At 38.5% G+C, this 23,403-nt stretch overlaps 2 protein-coding genes across 2 annotated transcripts in view; one reads left to right on the top strand and one right to left on the bottom strand.

The window, feature by feature from the left end:
* Positions 1–23,403, top strand: part of WAPL (WAPL cohesin release factor) — a 128,802-nt gene that overhangs the window by 6,318 nt on the left and 99,081 nt on the right. The window lies entirely within an intron of this gene.
* On the bottom strand, positions 849–20,835 carry OPN4 (opsin 4). Its single transcript, XM_058810088.1, has 12 exons — positions 20,809–20,835; positions 14,038–14,180; positions 12,000–12,133; positions 10,623–10,826; positions 8,547–8,718; positions 7,521–7,685; positions 5,783–5,890; positions 4,461–4,641; positions 2,785–2,931; positions 2,203–2,271; positions 1,727–1,762; positions 849–1,040 (listed from the first exon to the last, which is right to left on the bottom strand). The coding sequence occupies exons 1-12, from the start codon at positions 20,833–20,835 to the stop codon at positions 849–851; spliced, it is 1,578 nt and encodes a 525-aa protein (XP_058666071.1).

Here is a 23,403-nt window from a genome sequence, read left to right as displayed (position 1 = left end):
AAGCAGATGTATTGACTTACCCATAAGACATTTCAGTACAAACATTGCTTTGTATTCTGGATTCTTTTCCTGAAACCTGCTAAAGGAAAGTCAGAAGGAATTTCATAATAATCTCCTATAGCTTTGTGGAAGTTAGCTGAGAATGGGTTAAAATAATCTCTTAAGCCACTGTTGGAAAAGAAGCTAATTATGGAAAGGACCATAGTCTTTTCCTCAAGTGTTACTCCTTTCTCTTTCCCTGTCTCAGAATTAAAATAAAGACATGAGACTTTAAATTACTGCTAGAGTGCATTGCCTTTCATTGGATTGTAGAAGAAAATGTGAGAAAATGTGTCATTAATGAGAGAAGGGGGCACTGACTGTGTAATTAAGTTTACATTTGGTTGAGCAACTTTACAATAATGAAGAAACCATCATCAGGAAGTAATGTACATTTCCCCCCACATTTCTCAGCTTTAGCTCTGTAATAGCTTTGAAGTTAATACACCAAGTGAACAAAGCCAGTTTTGAATATTATACTTTCCTCTCAGGTTAATCCTAGGAGGTTTCTAGGCAAGGTCTGTGCAGTGGTGGGAACGTATGTGAGCAGAGTACAATCCAAATGAAAATTTTTTTGTGAGCTGCATAAAGAAGAAGTATTAAAATTACATTGTGTCTCAGATCAAGATCTGATCCACTGGAGAGAGTTCTGATGCTGGAAAGATCACTCCTCATATTTTTATCCTTGCTTGTCTTGTGCTGTGTCTTTGTAGGAGCATTTCAGACCAATCTAGGAAGGTATTCTGGATTCAGCCAGTCCACAGCTGTTCCAGAGCTGTTGGCTAAGGTGATGTTCTTGCACCACTCACTTAACTGCTGGACTTCTTGTTCTGCTTGTGACTGCTGGATTTAGGGTGCAGGAAACCAGAGTTGTATGTAGAAGGCAGCTCTGCTCCTTGGACACTGCTACATGTTATTGTAATACTGGGTATCTTGACTGAAGATGCTCCCTGGTGAGACTCTCCTTTTCTTTGTCCAATACTGTTCAGGCTCACCCTTTTCTAAAGGATGCAAAGATTTACAAGAAATGGACAACACAAGCATCTACAAAGAGATCCCATTGAATGATCTATTAAAAATGACATATATTTAGCACTTTGCTACTCCCCATGGCTGACTGAAAATCAAACTTAAGTGATGGAGGGAAAAGTAGATCTGAACATTATTTTAATATTTCATGAATAACTTAAGAAAAAAAACCCCACCTGTTAAACAAGCTAATGTACTAAAGGATTAAAGACTTTGCATTTGCTACTTAATGCTGGTCTACTTTGAAGAAGGACCAGGCTAATGACAGCACATTCAACTATGAACAGAAAGACTGTGAATATGCTCAGACAGCCTATGAATTCAATCAGGTGAAGAGTCTTTCTATAAAGAGGAACTACTTAGGGTCATTGGGCAAGAGGTAATGTAAAATATAGTGTTAACAGCATGGGTAAGTTGAAGGGGGAAGCAAACTACATAATGAGTTAAAAATTGAGGGAAAGATTAACTAGCATTTTTTTTACAGTAAGCAGCATTACTTCCATGTCTGCTGAGAATTAAGGCAAGGTGATTCACTTGTGAGAGATGTCAGATATTTTTACCCATATGCTGTAGCTGTGTTAGATGAAGAAGAAACAGACACTAATACAACAAACAACATCCTACTGAATAGGTGACATGGCATATTTCAAAAACTGACCTTGATTTCCTCCAAGCTGCATGTTTTAGATGTTTGCTGCAACCCAAAACAGAGAACATTAAATAGTTAACTACATCACTTTGTACAGCAGTTCTTGCCACAGGACTAAGGCTGTCTCAGAGGTATGAGCCATCAGAATGGCTGTCTCAGCTTAGCATATACACCATTAATATAAAGATGGCACAGAGTTAATGCTTCCATGCTCCATGAAGGAAATCACAGACCTCATTATAGGACGTACTAAATTCAAGAAAATATTTGGATTCCTTGAAGAAGCTGAACTTCAGAAGAATCCTGTAATACCTATGTTCAACTTCTGCTCAGTTTCAGCAGTGGTCTACGCTTTGTGGTCATGTTTTCTGCGTTGTTCTGGGAATATTGTGTAATTTTTGCATCTCAAAAACAACCTAATTTGTGTTCAGGGACTGGGATTGTCATTAGTTTTTGTTGCCAAATATTAAAATAGCAGTTCTTACAGTAGGTGTAGTCATGTACTCTGTGGCATTCAGTTCCACCATCAATATGTCATCAGCATCTACAGCTGTCTGAAAAATGAACACAGATAAAACAGATGTAAATGGCATAAAGGTATGTCACAATGTAAGACATATGCAAAATGCATAGTGGAAAAAAAGAAGACAGCAAAGGACTGACTGAAAAGCAGTGATATATTAAAGATAGCCTTGTTTTTTACATCTTACCATATTTGTTCATTTGCTAACAAATGGTGGGACAACCAAGATCAATCAAGTAATTTGGACAGCAAAAGACAAATATTACTAAATACACACTTAAAACCAAACACAAGACAACTCTCCATTCAGATTTTAAGTTCTCTAAAACAGCAGCAGAAATGCAATGAAGACAGCTGAATAATGAACCAGGGTGGGAATAAAAAGCTGATGACCTTTTACAGCCTGTAAGTCATTATTCATTGTGTTAACTCATAGGTTATCCGCATCTTCTTGGCAGGAACCTTCATGATTAATTATGGTACAATGTGCAGATTTTTTAACTTGTCAGTTGTTAGAGAATTTAGGTATTACACAGTCTATTACCTTCCCACAATTCCCAGAATCCTGGCTTGTCAGTTTGGCTCTTATGTCACTATTCTGAGTTGTGTCTTTATCTGTTTCGTAGGAAATTTGTCTTCTGGCAAGTCTGGAGAACATACTTGGAGTATCAGTTTCTGTTTCAGTACAGCCCTAAAATTAATACAGCAAAAACATTTACTCTAGGTCCTTTAGACTTTCATTCAGTTTGCCCCAGACAAACCTAGAGAGAAATCATAAAAGAGACAGGCATTGTATAAAAGACATTTCACAAAAATTCTGCCATATATAATTTCATAAAAGTCTGTTTATAAGAAGTACAAATAAAACTATCGACTCTTTTGCATCTAAAATTCAGCTTACTTTTTTTTTCTTCCACAGGGTGCACTGCAAAATTTGAAAGAAAATAGTGTTTTGTTACAATCTATTGTTGAAACTTCTCTGATGCATCTTGTAGCTCCAAGGAGACAGTGTTGCCACAGTACTGCCCACTTAGGAAGCACAGGTGTTTGGAGGAATTAGGGCCAAAGTTTCCAAAGTGGCTTGAGTAGAAGCAGAAACAAATAGAAGGAGATGTCTCAGGACTGCAGAATCAGTGCTTTATAAATATTTTTTTCAGTAAGGAGTCCTGGGTTTATAAACTTTGTTCCAATTAATGGGAAAACAAAGCCATGTTACTGAGGGAGTCTGTTGTTTTTTTAACAATCAAGATTTGCAGTGTAAGCGATTCAATATAAAGACGTTCCTTTTCTATTAGCCAGTTTTAAAACCATCCACCTGACTAGAGGCTACCAGCCAGAAGTATTTCATTTTGATTGGACTGAGAAGTCAAAAGAACAGAGAGGGCAAAGAAATTGAAATGTCACTGTTAAAAACAACTGTCAGAATTCAGCGCTTGGCTGGACTAGATACAATTATTATCCTGACTGTGAAAAAGAACTGCCAAGAAATTTTTTTCTTTTCAGTTATTTGGAAGTTTAGTTTGAAATTACTGCAATGAACAAACTGATATGCCTATTTAGTTAGCAATATAACTTTGAGTTGCAGAGGGGAGCCTGGATGCCAAGTACTTGCCCTGTTTTCAGCTGCTGTGTAAAACAGTTGTTTCCACTTAGATTGGCAGCAGCAAGCTGTTGAGGTCTTCTGTGAGAAAGATTCTGTAATGGATTTACTGATTTGTCTAAATCTGATGATTAATATGTTTCCAAATACATCTCATTTTCAGAAAGCAGTATCTATTTCATTACAACCTTGCTTTTACTAGAGAACTAAAAGCAGTTTCTTTTTTCTGCATCCAGACTGCAGATCTGTGGTGAGACAAGCACAACTTAAAAGTATGATCAGACTTTCAACTGAGCTCTATGCTGCCTTTATTGTTACTTATAGGTAAGGCTTTATAAAGCCTTACCTATCAGTAACACCTTACTTTCTAAAATTCCTGTTGTTCCATCTTTCCACTCTTCCTGCAGTGTCACCAACCATCAAGAAGAAAATTATCTACATTCTGCTTTTATACTTAGCCTTCTGTCTTTAATTTTGCTTTGTCCCTCCACTTTCTCTGGAGTTTTTATAACAAGCACCATAATTCATTTCATTGAAAGAATCTACCACTTGGAAGGACTCTATATGAAGATGAATTGCTTTGCAATTAAAAATGGGTGTATGGGAAGTGTCTCCCTTACTGATTCACTGTCAGAGAGAGAAGACAGTCTCCTTTTTCCTTTCTGCAGCCCACTTGTCTCAGAAGACTGGCTGGTTATGGTCGCTCGTCTGGAGGAGTGGTAACTGCTGGAGGACCGTGAGTCTTTAGGAGAAACTCTCAGTAGGGGTCCAAGGCAAGGAACATATGTTGCAATGGCTCTTCTAATGGATAAGAGGTAGAACCAGTCAATTTTTTTTTTTCTGTCAGCACAAAAATTCAATCATCATAAACAATGCATTTATTCAGAGAGATGAACTAATGCTGCATGGACTGGAAAATTACTGGGTACAAAAAGAGTTTTCCAGATACCAGATATCTCATATAGAATCACCCTGCAAGATCACTTATTCACAGTGTTTGCAGAACTCAAATTTATTGCTTGGCAGGGATAAGGGCATTAAAATATAACTTTGGAACTGAAGGGAGCTATTAAAACAAGGTTTTATCTGCTTTCAGCTTAATCAGGGCAAAAATAAAATTGTGTCCCTTTAAACTGAACCTCGCAGAAGTACTACATAATGAATTATTTTAATCTTCCCCTAAGCAGCTATTCTAGCTCCTCTTACACATCTGTTTGCTGGCTATCTGTAGAGTTGTACAGAATGTGCATTTATATTACTGTATTACTTTGCTCATATGAAGTGTTGGAAAACTCTGGCCTAGCTTTCCTGTTCCTTCCCCAAAAAGATGTTCCTGCCCATCTCTTCTCTGTTGAGCTCCTCAGTAGGTCTTTGTAGGTGGTGAAACAACAGCCTGTCTGTGGCATCGCTGCCATCTGTCAAATCTCACTGCCTGCATCTGAACTTGGAGTGGCAGTAACCCTTCATTTTAGCTGTCAGAGGAAATACTACCTGAAATTTGAAAGCCTTGAGAAACATGAGGAGGATTCACAAAACAGGGAAGAAGTGGTTTGGCTCACTGTATTGCCTCTCTCACTGGCCTGGTTAATGTAACAAAGTGCTATTTGCAACTCTGCCCTATGTCTGCTTCTCATGAAGACAGTTAAAAATCTGTGGTGCTTTCCTTTGAGATGGAAAGGTTTCCATCTTTTATCATGCAATAGGTAAATACAGATCAGTATCCATAAGCATCTCTAACTACCATCTGCTCAGGAGTTTGTTCCAAGTGCAAATTCCACTGACATTTCTGTGGCATTGAGGAGTGTTCCTGGGGAGGGCAAGGCTGTCCTACAGAGTTAAAATGAGCAGGTGAAGGAGAGTTCAGGTACTAGACCTAAAAGTGACAAATTTACTCTTAGATTTTCTTTGCTATATTAAACATAGCTTGTAAGAGTGAACTTACCTGTATTTGGGATGAGTGATGGCATAAATGATGGGGTTGTGGATGACAGAAGCTTTGGCAATCACAGCTGGTATGGAGTTCATGAAGGGTGTTAGGACGTGGGAATACCTAGAGTAATGCAAACACATCATCTATTTACTACTGAGTTCTGCATTGTCTATGCAGTTATACAGTGGCAAGACAGGCTTTACGGCTCTAAAGAGAGTTAAAGAGGAGTTCTGTACCAAAACAGTGTGAGAACAAATTCTACATCATTTGCCTGTAAAGAGCAACATCAGTCTAACTGGATTTCTGGAGGCTTCTCTGATAGTACTTCACTACTATAACTCAGGATTGTGGTAATTCCCATGTTGTTTAACCTAGGGACAATGTCAGCCTTTTAAAAGGCCTTACCATCCTGGTGAGGAAGTTTCTCATCATACTATGGGAATATATATGCTCTGTGATGAGGTGGAAATGGTTTGCCAATTGCAGTATAAGAACCATTTTGTCAGCTGCCTGTTGAGATGCCATTTCACCTCCTAAGGCTTTTCCCTGACAAGGATAAGGATGTTCTCTGTGTGCAATATTTAACATGGTTTCTCCTGATCATTCTTTAAACATTGATTAGAGGTATAAATCTTCACATATTCTGGATAACATACAGTGTGACCTTACTGGAATGGAGATTTTGACCCTGAGCTGAGACAATTCTTTGGTAAGGTTGATGGAGACTGCAGCTAACAGAAACAAATAGTGGCAAAGCCTTCTGTTTAAGCTAATAATGCCTGTGTTTAAACTAATAATTCCCAGAAAATGCAACCTGTAGACCAAAAATATTAGTGAGCATGACTGTGTGCTAGCTCACTATTCTGCATTCAAAATATTTTCTAAAGGAATTAAGTGTCTTCCTTCCTTTTTCATATGTTGTTTCTCTGTCAGATGAATTGTCTTTAGTCCAAGACTATAACCACAGACTCCATGTCTGCCTCCCATATGTAGCATGCTGAAAGATTTTATCTGAGTCTCTTGCAATAAAATTTCACAGAAGACATCCAGGCTTGCTTATTAACCTGAAAAATCCCAGTAGGATTGCCTAAAAGACATAGCACAGAAATGGAAAAAATCTGTGTGAAGCTATGTTGCTCCCAAGCTACCTTCATAAGGAAAATTCAAAAGTGCTAATTTCTAACATACTGCAGAATTACAGAATCGTTCATTTGTTCAGATTTTTGAGAGTGTGAGACATGGAGCAGAAGTCAAGTTCAGCAGGTATTTGAGCCTTCTAAGGCAGATGCTGAATTGTATGCAACAGCGCAACATTTCTACATAGGGGTTTGCTGTAACACAAAAAAATGAATATACTTTTGTAGATTAAAGAAGTAGGGGGGGGGAAAAGAGAATCAGCCCCTGGGAGGATCTTTTTGGAGTGCTTTACTTAGCATTTTGGTGCTAAATAAAGTTCAGATAGTTCAAATATCCCAGCATAGAGAATGCATTCAGAAATCTTCAGCATGGCAGTTTGTTCCTAGTAATAATAATCTTGTTTTCTTTCTCTTTCATTTTCTTAAAGTCAAACTAAGGAAAAAAATCAGTCAGCATGTGCCCCATTGGTTAAATATCACTCCTAAATATTTGAATGTTTTGGACATGCTTCAGAGGTCAAACGTGACAAGTAGTTTTGACTTTCATCTGTCTTTTACAGTTTCACATCTTTTGCTTTCACGGAATATTGCTTTGCTGATACATTTATAATTACCCAGCAAAAGCTACCAGAGCAACAACAGAGTATGGTGACCAGGAAATGACAAAAAACAAGATGACGATCAGTGCAATTTTGGCCATCTTCCACTCATTTTTCATCCTCTGATACTGTTTCTGGAACTCTCTATTCCCACGTTTGCATCCAAATGTCTGAATAGATCTAGGGAAAATAAACATAGAACAGCAAAAAACAAAGGTAGGGAAGTGAGCAAATAGCTTCATGAAGTGGGACAACAACTACTCTTCTGCTACTTTAGGCTAAAACTCATGCACTTTTATTGCACATGAATGCAAGTACTGACCCATGCTTCCCAATGTGATGCACTTCAGTTGCACTCATCAATGGCAAAAGCCACATGTGCTTTAATGAAGAAAAAGTAGCAGAAAACTACCAAAAGATTTTCCACATAAAGCAGGTATTCAATCCAATTGAATTATGCTGAGTTGAAGACACTTAGAGGAATCTTTGCTTCCCTGGGTCTGTTTTGCTACCTTGTTGTCACTTTGAACTTCTGAGCTAAGTGATCAGATCTATGAGATGGGATCTATGGGACTGGTACCCACAGATCACACATAGAGTGGGAGGCTGCCCTTTATGTTTAAAGCAATAGCTTTTTGTTTCAGAGTCCTGCTATTAAATCTTTAATCTCCTTTTTTATTTAAATTTATAGTTCACTTCCATCTATTTTTCTGTGAAATAGTTATTGATACACTGTCATTAGGTGTTTCTGAGAGCCCTTTTGTTTTTATTCTGGTTGGTTAATTTCTGTACTCTTTCCCATGTCATTAGATAATACACTGATAAGCTCAGGCCTCAATTCAAGAATAGCCCTTCTAAGAATCATGTCTTACCCTGTTGTCTATTAACCAAATTCTTGTTTGGTTTTCTGTTTCAGTTGTGCTTACAAAATAAATGTGAGGAACTAGTCCAAATTTTCTTCTGTTCTTTTTTTCTTTGTTTTAAGAAAACAAACAGTCACTTAAGCACAAGGATAAAAATTTAGGGCTGTTGGCTACTTACTTGTTGGCCTTCTTGATAGCCTCAAAGATAGAGACATAGCTGTATATGATAGCAATCAAAGGAATGAAAAAGACAAAGCAGAAAAGCAGCATCGTGTAGGCACGGACTGATGGTGTGAAAGTCATGTAGTCCCAGGAGCAGGAAGTCAGCAAACCCTCAGGAACATATGCACCTAGAAAGGAAGATGGGAGAAGTTATAAACCATGAAGTGAATGTTATTCTGAGTGCAGAAGCTGGAGAAGATACTCAGAATAACATGGGATTTAGTCCTAGTCTCTGAAAGGGAAGAAGGGTTTACAAGGATAAACAATTCTTAATGTAAAGAACTTTTATATTTTCTTTTGTTTCCCTATTGTATTTATGCTTAACAGTCTAAGGCTTCAGAAAACTGAGTAATTTTGCTTCAGTCTTGAATATTGTTTAAAACTCATCATAGTAAAATGGATCTCTTCCAATACTTATTTGGGTCTGGGACCAGACCTGCATTGTTTTTAAATATCTCCATTTCCTATTAAATTGCTTTCTTTCTAAGGAGTCAAACCAATTGCTCTAGGTATCACTTTTCTAAGCATGTGCAGATATGAGAAATTTACTGGGCAAAAGAGAAAGATTTAGTGTGTAGACCAAATAATTTTGTCATGAAGTAAAGCTAAGGAGAAGTAAAAAAAACCAAAAACAAAACAAAAAACCCCAACAAACAAACAAATAACCCCCCCCCCAAAAAAAACCACCCCACCTCAAAACGCACCTAATGTTTTGCTTGAAATAAAATGTATTATCTTTAAAGGAATGGTTTCAAACTGTTAAGTAAATAAGTTGGCAATAGCAATGTTTTTCTACTTTGAAATTTTCATTTTAACTGTTTACGCTGATATTTTTCTGTTCCACTCTTAAAAATATTCCACCAGATGTTCTCAAATGCATCTAATTACAGTGTGAGAGTTCATACTGTGGGCACTATTACAATCTAATTACAAGATAATAACACCCTTCAAGCAATTATTCCACCTTCGTCAACTGAAAGTCTATAATCTAAGGCTATATTGTCATTTTGTTATTCTAACAGCTTCTCACTCAACTAAAGACTGCTTCTGTCAGTATTGCAGTTTGCCTGCTTAAGCATGCTTCATGTTTAGGGGGACCAGAATGGCAATAATATGACAATAACAAAACTCTGCTGAAATTCTGCTCAGTACCTGAGTTGGTTGTTGCATCCTTTACTAGTCAAACATGTCTATGTTCTCACCTCAGTTGGCAGACACATTCTGGAATTAAGGAGCGTAATGGTAGGTTGAGGTTTTGAGTGATGAATTCATTCTAACTTAGTGACTGCAACTGGTGACTCTCAGGAAATAAACTAAATAGTAGTGAAGCAGATTGCAGTGAGGAAGAATAATAAAAACTTGCTTTGTCACAAATTGCAATGATCAAGGTTCTGTATGAATGTTCCAATTCCCATGTGTAACATTCACATTTACAAAAGCATTTTACTTACTACTAAATGCCATGCTTATTGGAAGCCAGCGACAACACCAGTGAGTGAATGGAGAATGTGGGCAACACCAAGAGCAATTTGTCCATCAAAAACACAGTCAAGATTTACTGAAAATCTCCTGGCACAAATGCTCAGACTCTTTTGTGAATGAAAAGAATTAGATTGACACTGCTGTCTTAGCACTGTTGGGGAGGAAAACTCATCAGAAATAACACAAATACATTTATTTAACTTATAATAAATTTATATATTGTTAAATTTGATTCAATGGAAGTAGACATGGGATAACAAGCAGGCACATTCTTAATAAATTTTGGGCATGAATTTATCTACTGTCCTTTATGGAGCAAGTAATGTGCTTAAGGAGAAGTGCCACTGTCATATAATATACTGTAATGCCCACTGCATTCTTTTCTTTTGATTAGAGACCTTCAATTTCAACATGTATTTCATCTCTTTTTTTTTCAAATTGGTCTACTCAAGCCACATATGTGAGCTATTCATTCAACCCACTTCTGTACCTTTAACTGGTCTTTAATCCAAGACTATGAGGGCAAAAAGTTTTATTCCAATTCACTTACTCCATCCAAAGAAGGGTGGGAGACTCCAAGCCAAAGAGTACAGCCAGACTCCTACCAGGATTATTAGGGCCTTCTTCTTTGACGTCACTCCAACAGAAGCCAGAGGTTTAGTGATGACAAAATATCTGTCCAAGGCTATCACCATCAAAGTGATCATAGATGTAATGCCAAAAAGAGCTCCGCAGAAGGCATACAGCTCACAGCCTTGCAATGAAGATGACAGAAGTAGCAGTGAAATTAATTTACCCATGCTAATTATTTCTAGGAGAGTTCAAGTCTGTGTTTCTAATGAACTAATGTCTTCTGGAATTTGTAAAGCAGTGAAAGTTGAGTTTTCCTGCAGTTATAATTCTACTTCAAAGCTGCTGTCTGTCTTGCTAATTACATTATCCATAGAGATAAACTTCACAGATTTTGTTTGCTTCAATTGCCGGAGACAGTGATACTTAACATATTTTCACTCATTGATTTCTGGTGTTTCTAGTGGGATAATTTCAGCAGTCCATTAATATCTCATTTAACTCCAGTTTTACTGCAGGTCCCATAGAGCAGCTGTTTTGCTTCACAGTGGGACATAGTTACTTTGGTACTGTTCATATCTCAAGGGCAGCAAAGCTGAAGTAAATATGAATACATTAATGAGTAATTTAGCTGAAATAAATATTCAGACTATGAATGCATGAATGAGTGATTTTAATTGTTCAAACAACCTAATTATTAAAAGCAGTGGTTTGGATTAGTTTTAGGCTGTATGCAAATGAGCACTTAATGGAAGTAAAATAAAAATATGCTTTTGGTCATCAGAGATCAAAATAGCAATTTTACTTCTGTGAGTTTCCTTTCTGTCAGTACTTGTTCAAGAGGCAAAGACTAGTCTTCCTCTTACCACAGTTATATTGGAAGAATGAAAGCACCTTCATTCCACATTTTCTTACTACACAGAAAGTGTAAAACTTCTGTTGTGAAAAATCAGATTGTCCAGGCTTTCTTGCCTCAGCATGCCAGGTGCAAGTCCCAGAGCAGGTTATTTAAAAGGGCTTTTAAGCTGGTGTGCTGAGGGGGAGTGCTTCTTTGTCAGAGGACTCTGACAGTAACTAAGTCATGAGGTGATTGGGGAAGAGCGCTGGCAAGAAGATTAGTGCTGTGCCTCATGTTGCCAAGTGATGCCTTTGCATCTGTCTCATTAATGTAATTTTCCTCTCATGATAGCAGTGTATTTATTACACACAGACACAAGTATTCAAAGAAATGTTTGTGACAACACTGAAACAATGTTGGGAAATGTTCTCAATATTGCAAGAGTACCTGAGGGTAAATAGATGAACTGCCACTAGGGTAAGAACAAACAGTGAAATCTTAGAAAGAATATATACAAACCTTTCTCACCAAAAATCCAGTGTTTGTAGAGGCTGCTGGTGAAAAAAACTGGAGACTGTGTAATGGACATCAGGAAGTCACTAATAGCTAGATTGATGATGAGTATGTTGGCTGGAGTCTGAAGGCTCCTACTCCTACAGAGATCAGAAGAAATGTTGCTAAACACTGCTGCACTGTTAATTATGCTGTTACTCCTTCCTGTGAGCTCACAAATCCCAAGCAACACTCCATGGTAAGCTAAAGCAGAGTGCTTCTTGTTTCTCTCATGAGGGAACACAAGCAAGGGCCAGTTTTACACCCTTATGCTCCTGTGCATTTTACAGGATTGCTTTGATAACCAGCTCAGTGATGGGGATAAATCACACTGTTCTTTCAATATTCTAACCAGTGTCCTGCATGTCCATGATTAGCAGGAAGTTGGAGTTGGTGTACAATATGGATGTCTGGATCTGGGCTGTGTTAAGCAAGGGACATGCATTTTCCACTGCTGGCAAGATCAACAGTGGCTTCCTAATACAGGGATTAAGCAAACTCACTATGAACCACCTCAAGCCCTTTGCTTTACATCAGTTTTTCTCTTAGACACTCATTTCACTTGCCCAGACTCTGTCTTTAAAGGAGCAATAAGCAGCCTTCAGTGTGTTCTGCCTGCTTTTGTTATTCATAATATTAAAGTACTATGCTTTAAAAGGTGCACATAAAAACTCAACCAAGAGCTCTTCACTTTGGGGCTCAGTGTAACTACTTAGCTCCTTTTTCAATTTCAGTCTTAGGCATAATAGAAAAATAGGTGAATAAACTGGTTTTTTGCACTGGTCCAGAACCAATCACTAGGACCACCATCCCCTTTCTGTCAATTTAGGAGCAAGGAGGTATTATTAGTACGTGCTTATCAGTTGTGTGTATTTGTTTGTAGTCTGCAAAGTCACTGAACACATTTTTGTTTCAGGCAGCTGGTCTCTTATGATTTGTCATTACCTGAGGCTGCTTTGTAAGCACCTAAATGTTTTCTGAATTTTTGATGTAGTCATTACTTTGTTATCAGTATCCCTTTCTGTCTTCATATCACCTTCAAATGAAGACAAGCTGTGTCCTGAAGTGGAAGTGCCATAACTGGATTTCCTGTATGGGACCATCCAAAGAGCTAAGCTGGCTCATGTACTTCATCCTCACACATCTGATCTGCATGCCAACACCTTTTCTCTTCTTAAGGCCACTGCCATTCTCAGTTAAGTATGCCATTCTACTCTGAATGAATGTGCTGAAGCCCACTGGCAATAAATACAGGTTTGAGACCAAGACAGCTTCCATCTACACTCCAGTGATCTAAGTTAACACAGCCAAATGATCCTATAATTCGTTGCTGTTATTTTGGTTTATTACATTTGTGCCTAAAGACTAATCATATAGTAGAAGTTCACTGGCTTTAACATCATGTCAATGCTGTGCTCCGGTGTGATAAATCAGACACAGAATGAGGGGTGAACAGGAATGGTGAGCATATGACATTGTTGTCAGAGATCCAATTTCCCTCAGACAGAAAAGTTGGAATGTGGTTTTAGTTAAAAGGAAACAAGCCAAATGTTGGAAAATGTGAAAAAATGAGACATGGCCACTAATGAACAGTGGGGGGAAGAAAGAAATGGATTAATAAGAAACAGGAGGAAAGAAACATCTAAAATAGAACAGATTTGTGAGGTACAGAGGTGCAAACCAGTACATCAGTTCAATGCAGACGCAGTTAGCCAGTAGAAAAAAATTCACTGTAACATTTCTGCTTTGGCTGCATTTCTGTAGCTTGGAATATCTGGGTGGCTCTTTGCAATTTTGCTAACAATTTTGCTATGGCTGTGGTTAATGGGAAGAAATCAGAGGGAAATGGCAAGTTGCCACTCTCTTCCTCCAGCGTTGTCTCTTGTGCATTTTACACTGCCAGTCAAGAAGTCTGACAATATTCCTGGACTGTGTTTGCAGCACACAGGATACAGCTCAAGTTCATACGTTTGAATATTTAAAAAGACATTCAAAAGAAAGTTACCTGCAGAAAGCATAGAAGACCAGGAAATTACCCAGAGTTCCTGTAATCCCCACTATAAGGATGACAACTCCAATTGTATAATGGGCATGATCTGGGACATCCACTGTGGGAAAGGCACGAGGAACATCTTGCACTGTCATCTTCTGTGGAGCAAATAAGAGGTCTTAGGTATATTGCCAAACTTTTCTGAACAAGCTGGCATGTGCTTGTCTAGAAGGGAAAATGGTCAAGAATGCAAAAAGGCAGCAAGCAAAAAAAAGTCAGAATAAATTCAAATTCCATCTACTGTTGAATATTTTTGGGGCATAAATATGCCATCAGCACTGCAAAGGGCAAAGGTTGTATACTTACTGTCAATTTAGAATTTTGGGGAAGAAAAGCAACATATTCTCTCCCAAAAGAAAAATAAGGATCTGAAGGAGAAAAAGAGACAGGAAGGGACCTGTCTCTTTTTACATCTGATATCAGGTAATGCAGTATTTAACAAGAAGTAAGCTTCCTACAGATTTAATTTCAGGAAAGTTTCTGTACCTGTGAAGTACAATTTCAGTTGTCCTCTGAAATCATGGGCTAGACTTCTCTAAGTAAGTAGAAATGTTCTATTGATAAATAGGCATTTAGGCCTTTGCAGTATGGCCACTTCATTTTTCCCACTGAATAACAGTGCAGTTTGAGCTGCCCTCAAGAGCTGATTACCAAAAGCCTGGCAGCTTGAACAAGAGTCTTTTGGAAACTAAATTAAGGATCAGAAAAACTAAACCACAAATCCTTTCTACCTTATGCCTGGTTTCCACACCAGTTTTGCTTTTGGTCTGCCTGAATCAAGGTATTTTGCTCTCTGGGAAGTATTTCATAAACCACTTGATTGAAACATTTGTGTCTTAATCAGTTAATAACTCACAGCAGAATTCAGCAGCCAAGTCTGAAGATTTCAGTATTGGAAATGGGTATTTTTAGGCAATAGAGGTGGACATTACTTCTGAATATATCTGTGAGATCAGGCTGAGGTTATTACAGGCAGTGTGGATTTAAAACCAGTGTGCCAGTAGCAAGAGGTGAACCCCAGGAGTGCCTGGAATTTTGGATGAGATTGCTTTGTGTGCTGAAGATCTGCCCACAGCAATCCTCAACCACCAGAGCACACTCCCTGGGTTTCTACATTAGCAGCAATGAAATGCTGGACAAATACTCTGATCTTAGAGAAAGGAAATGTAGTTCTGGCTGTTACTGTAATTGGAGCAAAATGTTAAGTTTGATACACTAACTGAATGACAGTATCACAGCATTTATGGTTCAGGTTGCTGCAGCAAAGTGGAAGTTGGCATAACATCATTAACATCAATGGGCATTTTGCCCAGCTAGAAATTGCTGTGCTCAACATGCTGCCAGTAAACTAACTAACAAAAATAATCCCATACTAACAGAAAGTGGAGAGGGAGAGTCTGAGATAAAACTCTTTCAAGTAAATAAGATCAGGTGTTCTTTGGTTTGGGTTGGTTTTATTTCTCCTTAGTCTTGTGGCTAGAATGTTTTTAAACAGCTGTTCTGCAGTAAGTTAATTATGATTATTAGTGGAATGGAGATTTCTGAATGGAGATTTTTCTTGCTTTTTTCCCTGTAGCTATCCATTTAATCAGAACTAGATCAATGTAATAGAAATGAAGCAACTAAAGGAGCTTGTTTTGGCTACGAAGAATAGATTAAAGTGGCTTTAATGTGAATTAAATTTGTGGGGCACTAAGGACAAGGAAAAATTTGAAAGATAAATATAAATACACAGAAATCGCAAGAGAGGCAAAATTAGTTAAGGGAAAATAGAAGACTTTAAAATCACTTATTCATTAATGAATCAAGTTCAGAGTCAATACAAGTGTCAAGTCTGAGAAAAAATAAAAGAATAATATTTATACTGGAGCAGTGCTAGGGCATAAATTATAAAACTACATATATGATCAGGAAAAGGTGTGTGGCAAAAGGAATAAATTTGCATTTTAGTGTGGACTTCATGTATGCCTTGGATTTTTACCAGAGGATACAACTCTGCTGTTCGCTAAGAGATAAAAATCAATTATTTTTTAAAAAGTAGTTTCACTCTTTTCACTGGAAATACAATTACTATTTTTACATCAAAGGTACTAGCTGATCAAGAAGGCATTAGATCAGGCCTAAGCACTTCAAATCCATCATTAAGTTGCATACATACACACAGCTTCCATAGTAGAAGACAAAAAGATGTGCCTGTATCAAGTTCAGCCCTATGTCTTCTGCAGGAATCAAAAGAAAGAACAGGGAGAAAAAGATAGTGCTTGAGAAAATCAGGTCAGCAGGATAATCAAGAAATCAGATAATTCCCAAAGCCTTTCTCTATTTAGTTTCTCCAGTGCATTAGCCCTGTTTATTCTGTCTTCTATTATCATCACACAGTACAAGTACTTGGTTGTCAGGGGAGAATAAAAATCCTCCTGTTGCAATCCATATTGTAGCACTTGTCCTTTGAGAATACTCTGAACAGCTACTTCAGTTGCAGTGATAATACACAGCACTGTTACCTTGCATGTTTTCTGTTCAGCCTTCTTTCTATAAACACCTCATAATGAAGGTATTTGGACTGGGACTTGCACTATTTAACATTTTGTTGGCAATATGGACAGTAGGATTGAGGGCACTCTCAGCAGCTTTGCTGATGACACCCAGCTGTGTGGTGCAGTCAGCATGCTGGAGGGAAGAGATCCCATCCTGGAGAGGGACCTGGACAGGCTTGGGAGGTCCCACCATGCAGTACTCATGACCTTCAACAAGGCCATGTCCTCCGTGTGGGTCAGGACAATCCCAAGCACAAAAACAGGCTGGGTGAAAAAGGGATGGGGAGCAGCCCTGGGGAGAGGGTCTTGGGGTGTTCATAGGATCACAGAATGGTTTAGGTCAGAAGGGACCTTAAAGATCCTTTAGTTCCAACACCCCTGCCATGGGCAGGGACACCTTCCACTATCCCAGGTCACTCAGAGCCCCATCCAGCCTGGCCTTGAACACTTCCAGGGATGGGGCATCCACAGCTTCTCTGGGCAATGTGTTCCAGAGCCTCACATCCTCACAGTAAGCAATTTCTTCCTGATATCTAATCCAAACCTACACTCTTTCAGTTTGAGCACATTACCCCCTTGTTCTACCACTATGCCCTTGTAAAATTTCCCCACTGAAATCTCTTCTAGTCCCTTCAGATACTGGAAGGCTGTTCTATGGTCTCCTCAAAGCTATCTCTTCCCCAGGCTCAACAAATCTAACTATCTCAACCTTTAGTCAAGATTAAAAGCAGGTTTTATAACTTTGTTTAGGTGTGTATGAAAACAGGGCTTTTGCTAGAGCTGTGTAAGAATTCATGTTTTGAATCTCTGAAGGCATATCATTTATTATTTATCTACACTATAGTTTTGCAGAATCAATTTGAGAAGTGCCACACTGGTTCAGACAAGCATCCCTGACAAAACACCAGCCTGCCTTTAGCTAGGGCTGGGCATTTCATAGATACCAAAGGTGCATAATAAACAGTGATGTGGGAATTTAATTTTAAGAAGAGTCTTAATTGGTTTGTATCCTAAAACAGTGTTATTATCCATTGGAAAGGAAAATTTTAGTCCTCCATAAATTTTAATCCTCCATATATAGTTGTAATCCTTTGCTAAATCCTACTCTGTCATTTGCCTCAATAGATGCAGAGTCAAGCTATGGAGTTGCTCTGTGTCAGTGTGTTTCTTTCTGGCAGGTGTAAGTGTGTCCTTGTGGAAGCACTAGAGGGAAGCAGCTAGGTTTAATGAAGTTTACCTTCTTGAAATGCTCACTGTTTTCCCTAAAGAAATATTTGTCTACCACCTCCAACAAAACAGAATTGTATTTTCAGTTGCCTTGCAGTAAACTTGCCTGAGACTTACAAACTTGGGATGCTTTCTAGGAGTTTGGAGAAAAGCAAATGTTTTATAGATAAGTATGTCTAAATCCTTGCTGCAGCACAATATGGAGCCTCATTATTCTATATTTATGACCTGCTGCCACAGCTGCTTGCAAAGGAGGCAGAATTCTTCCTTGAGGGACAATCTGAGGAACCAGCTTGCTTCTTTAGGAACAGACAGACTAAGGCTTGGTGCAAGCAGAGGAGGATTAAAAATTAAGCAGCCATAGGGCAGATTCATTAAGGCACATAGGGCAGAACTTGTATTTCACTATAAAGTTTGTCAAAATGTTCCAAGACACTCATCTGAGGACAGTTGAAAGGATGAAGGAACTCCTTTACAATCCAAACCAAAACCACGATTCCTAAGTGATTTGTCCAGGTTACAAGGAAGGCGAGATCAGATATTAAACCCAGGAATATTTGATGCCTGTATCTCTTTTGTCTTGGGAATCCATTTATGATACAGTTGCCTAAAGAGAATGTTTTCTAAATAATTATTTCATAATTGATTAAATCAAAAACCCAAATGAACCAAACCAGTTAACTTCTGAATAGCTTCTAGTTGAAGACACCATTTTTGAAAGTCCAACATACATCCCCATAGCATAAGAAAAGTATTTCTGTATAAGTAATAAAAGGACAATATTCCAAGAACAGAATTCAACTATTACTGAGAAAAAACATCTGTTCTTTTTCAGAGTGAGGAAATAAAATCATATCACTTAAGTGCATTCACTTGGAGATGTTTATTTCTGAAGTCCTACTAAAACTAACAGTCATGATGGCAGGAGCAAGGCCATGCCAGCAAATACTCATAGTAAATAAAATCTGATATAGCCCACTCCTCACAGATGCACAATGGCAAGAGTATAAGATCAGGTTTAGTTATAGGTACAGGGGAAAAAGTCCTCATAAGGTCATTTGAACATTTGAACATATTTCAGTTTCTGATTGATTGATTTGTATGACATCAGTTCTACAGCCAGGAGTAGAAAAAACTATGTCAGACATTTTTTTCAGCTACTTCTGCCTGAATATGGCAGAAGGATTGTATCTAATTTGGTGTAAAACAAGACAACAAAAGGGGGAAGAAAAAAGGAGTGTTACATGGTTGCTTTTATGAATTCATCTAACTTCAAACTGTAGGCACTGGTTTTGCAGGAAGAATGTTACAATAGAAGAGAGCCCAGTTCCAAAACACTGCAAGTTTTGGCAGTCCAAAGTAAACTTTGGCAATGTAACAAGTTTCTTTGTTCCTAATTTTCCTACAAGTGCAGGTAAGGAAGCCACTCATTTACACAGTATGACTTACACAACCAGTGATAGTGTTAGGCCTTTTACATTACAACAAATTACATAATTTAGCAAAACTATCTGACCAGAAACACTGTAATTTCCTGGGGTTCCTCATGTAGTGTTTGGCTACCTACAAGAGGCCTCAAACAACTGATAGCACTTCCTTTCCTTTCCAGGTCCTTTCTGATTTCTGAGCTGGCCTCTGTGGGCACTTGCCCTGTGATGACAGGCAGCACAGAGAGGAGTGTAATCCCCCTCAATTATGGTTTCAGCAGGGTGACGCTAACTGCTAAGCCCTCTTTCCAGTAGACAGCAGGGCTTTCCATAGATGATGCTTGCACTGTTGAGCAATTTGGATAGCAGATTTTGTATCCTGTCTTCCGGATTTAATCTCAGCCACAAGCAGCACACACTGCTTTCACTCCTGAAACTCTCTTAAGCCAGTCTTTGTGTCAAGTTAAAATGCAAAATTTTGGTGATACAGACACTTGACCTAGGGAAAGGGACAGCTAATGAGATTGTTCAGCAGAACATGGAAAAAATCAATTTTTAATTTTCCAGTGTAAATCACCGTATCCCCAGAATCCCTTTCCATTTTGCCATGCACTCTACAGTCCCTTTTCTCCCTCCCTGCTTTGTTCTGCTATCCTTTCTCACATGTTATCCATTTAATTTAGTTTTTGAAGTGCCTTGGCTCAGGACACTTCCTTATTTATTTTTCTGTAATATACTTCAGATATCCAGGTTTTATTAAAAAATGGATTTTAAAAACCTGAAAAATTAGGTTGGTTTGTGTTTTCATGATAAAATTTTAAACAGACTTTAGCAAAAACGGCACATGAACAGAACCTGTAGTCCTACTAATATTCTAAGAGACAAAGCCAGGAAGAGGACTTCTGAACTCCTTTGGTTCAGCCATGTGGGGTGGGATGGAAAAAATTTTTAGCAAACCCAAAAAATTCCATCCTGAAGTGTTATCACAACATATTCTCACTTTCACACTTGCAAGGAAAATGTCTTTCTCTTTAGTATATAAAAACTCAGAAAGAGCTTTGATAGGACTTACCTGAGAAAACCTTCCAAAAAACTTTCTTGGGTAACTGCACCTAACTCTTTTAACATTTACATAAGCACTCCACTGCACTTACAGATTATTACAGAAATGATGGGGATTTCCGCCCTGAATAACAACACAAGGGAGCATTGTGTTTGAACTGCTAAACAGCACTTTAACGTACAAGAGCATCTTGTTTTGATAGTTTGCAACGTATTTGATGCACTTTGCCATTAGACATTCCTGTCTGTCTTCTGCCCCCACAACTCTGCTGAAAAACACTGCTTGTGCAGCCCTTTCTACATTAAATAAATAGTTAAAGGAAAAAAAATAGTTTTAAAAGGTTTTGTTATGTCATTATTGCATTACAGCATAAAACATATACATGCTCCCTAACTGTCCATTTACAGTCCTATAAATGCCAGCCTTGCCAGAGATCTACATGCCACAGCTTTGAGTGACAGAAAACACTTACTGTTGGGGCTCTAGGAAGCAGATCCATCCGTGTGTAGGCATTGGCGTCAGAGTCATTCCATGCACTGAGGGACTCCACAGTTCTGGTGCTCTTGGTGTCCTCGGAGGGAAAACAGATCCCCTTCTGATTGGGCTGGTTATTCAGGTGAACAAAATCTAAGCAAAAACCAAGAAAGAAGAGATGTTCTCTGAGTTTATGTCAGCCACTTTACCTTTGTGTGTGTGAAGCAGATTATTGGATTCTTTGGAATGGTGTGAGATCCAGTGCAGAGTTCCTCACTAGAGCTTCAGATTGATTCAGTCCATCATCAGCTCGGCAAAGGGCAGCAGCAGCGGCTTCCATTTAAATACAGGAGAGGGCAGAGTCTGCACATGCCCAGTTTGCAGCTTGTTCCATCTGATTCCAGCTTCACTTTAATGACAGTATGAAACTGATGCTCACTTAAAAGTGCTGGTACCTGGTTTTGCCTTTGACCAATTTATGTCTGAATTGTAATGCTATTCCCACACTATCTCTGTATGAAGACAAAGAAGTTAAAAGGTGTTCAATCTGTCTTAAATATACAGGTTTTTTTCACCATATTGGTGAGTTATTTTTTTTGTAGTCTGCTTTTAAAGACTATGCATGTGTACAGCTCTGCTGAAATTGTCAGAACTCAAATAGATTCTGATATTCAACAATGTGCTTGTATGCACTTCTGTCTTGTAGAATTAAGGTCATGGTTGTTTGTTGGTCGACTTCTAAAAATAAACAAAACATTGGGATAAACCCGGACATCATCCTTTTCTGCTCTTTAGTTAAAAACCAAACCAAAACAAAAAAATCCTCTACAATACCTTAGGTAGAAAACAGAAAATATCCTTCTGTTTCAAGAGTTGCCTGCTTTCTTTTCAGTTGTGTTTAGGTCAAGTACACATGAATGGATTCTCATTCACAAAATCTGGCTTTACATTCCACTGTGCAAAGACATGAATTGCTGTATTCCCAGCTGAAGGCCCGTTACTGTTGTAAAGTGAAGTTTAATTGCAACAGAGAATTAGGCACAGTGTGTGAAAAAGCTCTTCTAGCAGAGACTGCAGCTTAAGTATCACAGAGTTTAGGCCTTCCAGCCTCTGTTCAAACGACCCTGATGCAAGCTATTATCTTCACTGCAGCTGGTATTAAAAATAGATGGTGTGAACTGTTACTGGAAAGCCTTTGTGAGAAGGCTGTGTTAGTAATGGTGGGAACTGCATTCCCCAGCTCTGCACATGTACCTTTCCTTTAATGAACACCTGCAATTCCTAACCATAAACTGAAGGATTGCATTTCTTTGTATGAATGGGAGCCGTGCCCCTAATGAAAGGCACTCACCTGTAGTGTTGCAGTTTCCCTTGATAGTCATTTAAGGAGGGAAGCAATCCTTTTGTTAGTCATTTAAGGAAGGAAACAATCCTTGTTGCCACCAGGCCACTGAACATTAACCAGCAGAGATACTTCTTAGACTCTACAGGCTGTCAAACCATGACACCCTAAGAATAATTATTAGCAGGTCCATTGTGAAAGGCAGAGAGATTTCATTGAGTGTCCCTGCCCTGCAGCGTTGGTAGACACAACCAAGCCAGATTTAAACCAGCTGTGGCAGAACTGCACCCAGAGGTGGCTGATCCACTGACTAGTTTCACCTTTGCCAATGTCTGAGATTGTGTGGTCACTTTGTAGAGTGTGCTCTTCCCTTCTCTCTGTGTGACATCAGACACATGAATATCATGGCAATGTCGATGTGACATGACATAAATGTACAAACTTCCAAAGACATCAATCTGAACTCCAAACCCACCCCTCTGTGCATGCACAGTGCTTGCACCCTGAGGATGCTGCAGCAAACAATGGTGTTGGACCCTTGGGGGACAGGACCTTTTTGGAAGATAATTTTGCACTTTACTACTAAATAGTCAGGAGATATCATTACAGAAAGCCACAATGTGAAACTGGCAAAGGCTTGTACTATCTTCAAAGGAAGCTTATTGAGGAGTAGAACAGAAAGTTCACAAGTGACTGATGTGCAGAGAAATGAGACAATGGTAGGTCTCCCGTATGTGAACTCTGTACTCAAAGGAGTTGCACAGTTACATCCTGATCTTGTCAAACTGATAAGACAAGTTTCAGATATGCAATCCTCAAGACAAGCATAAATACTGGATCACATGTGATCTTGTACTTGACATTCTCATTTTCATTGCTTAGATCCTCTTAGTTTTCTGCTTTATGTATTAGTTCTGGACAATGCCAACACTCAATCTGTTTACATAGAGCTTGTACATAAAGTTCTCCTTTTCCCTGGGTCACAAATGACATTTTTCTTCCTTCTTATTTCCTCTCATCTTAACAAAAAGTCACTGCACTGAAAATATTTCATTTCCAGTTAGTCTAGAAGCATTGACTTTTTTGGCATTTTTAGGAGAGCCTGTAATATGTATAGCAATCAAATCATAGAATATATATATTTTAAAGTAAATTGGACATTATAGAAGCTGTCTTCCTGCTTCATTAGATTTGGTGTAATACATGCCTTTGCAGAAGGATTACTTTGATTAGTTCAGCAGCTCCTGAGAG

Source organism: Ammospiza caudacuta, chromosome 9 (genome assembly GCF_027887145.1).
Source record: "Ammospiza caudacuta isolate bAmmCau1 chromosome 9, bAmmCau1.pri, whole genome shotgun sequence".
Taxonomy (NCBI): Eukaryota; Metazoa; Chordata; class Aves; order Passeriformes; family Passerellidae; genus Ammospiza; species Ammospiza caudacuta.
The sequence above is the reverse complement of the archived record's forward strand: the minus strand, read 5'-3'. Positions and strand labels throughout refer to the sequence as shown.

Excerpts from the sequence above, each read along its gene's own strand:
- OPN4 (XM_058810088.1), bottom strand. The coding sequence starts at position 20,835 with ATGGATCTGCTTCCTAGAGCCCCAACA. Across the intron at positions 14,181-20,808 it reads TGCTTCCTAGAGCCCCAACA|AAGATGACAGTGCAAGATGT; the intron begins GTAAGTGTTTTC and ends TTTGCTCCACAG. Across the intron at positions 1,763-2,202 it reads AGTACATGACTACACCTACT|CAAACATCTAAAACATGCAG; the intron begins GTAAGAACTGCT and ends TTTGGGTTGCAG.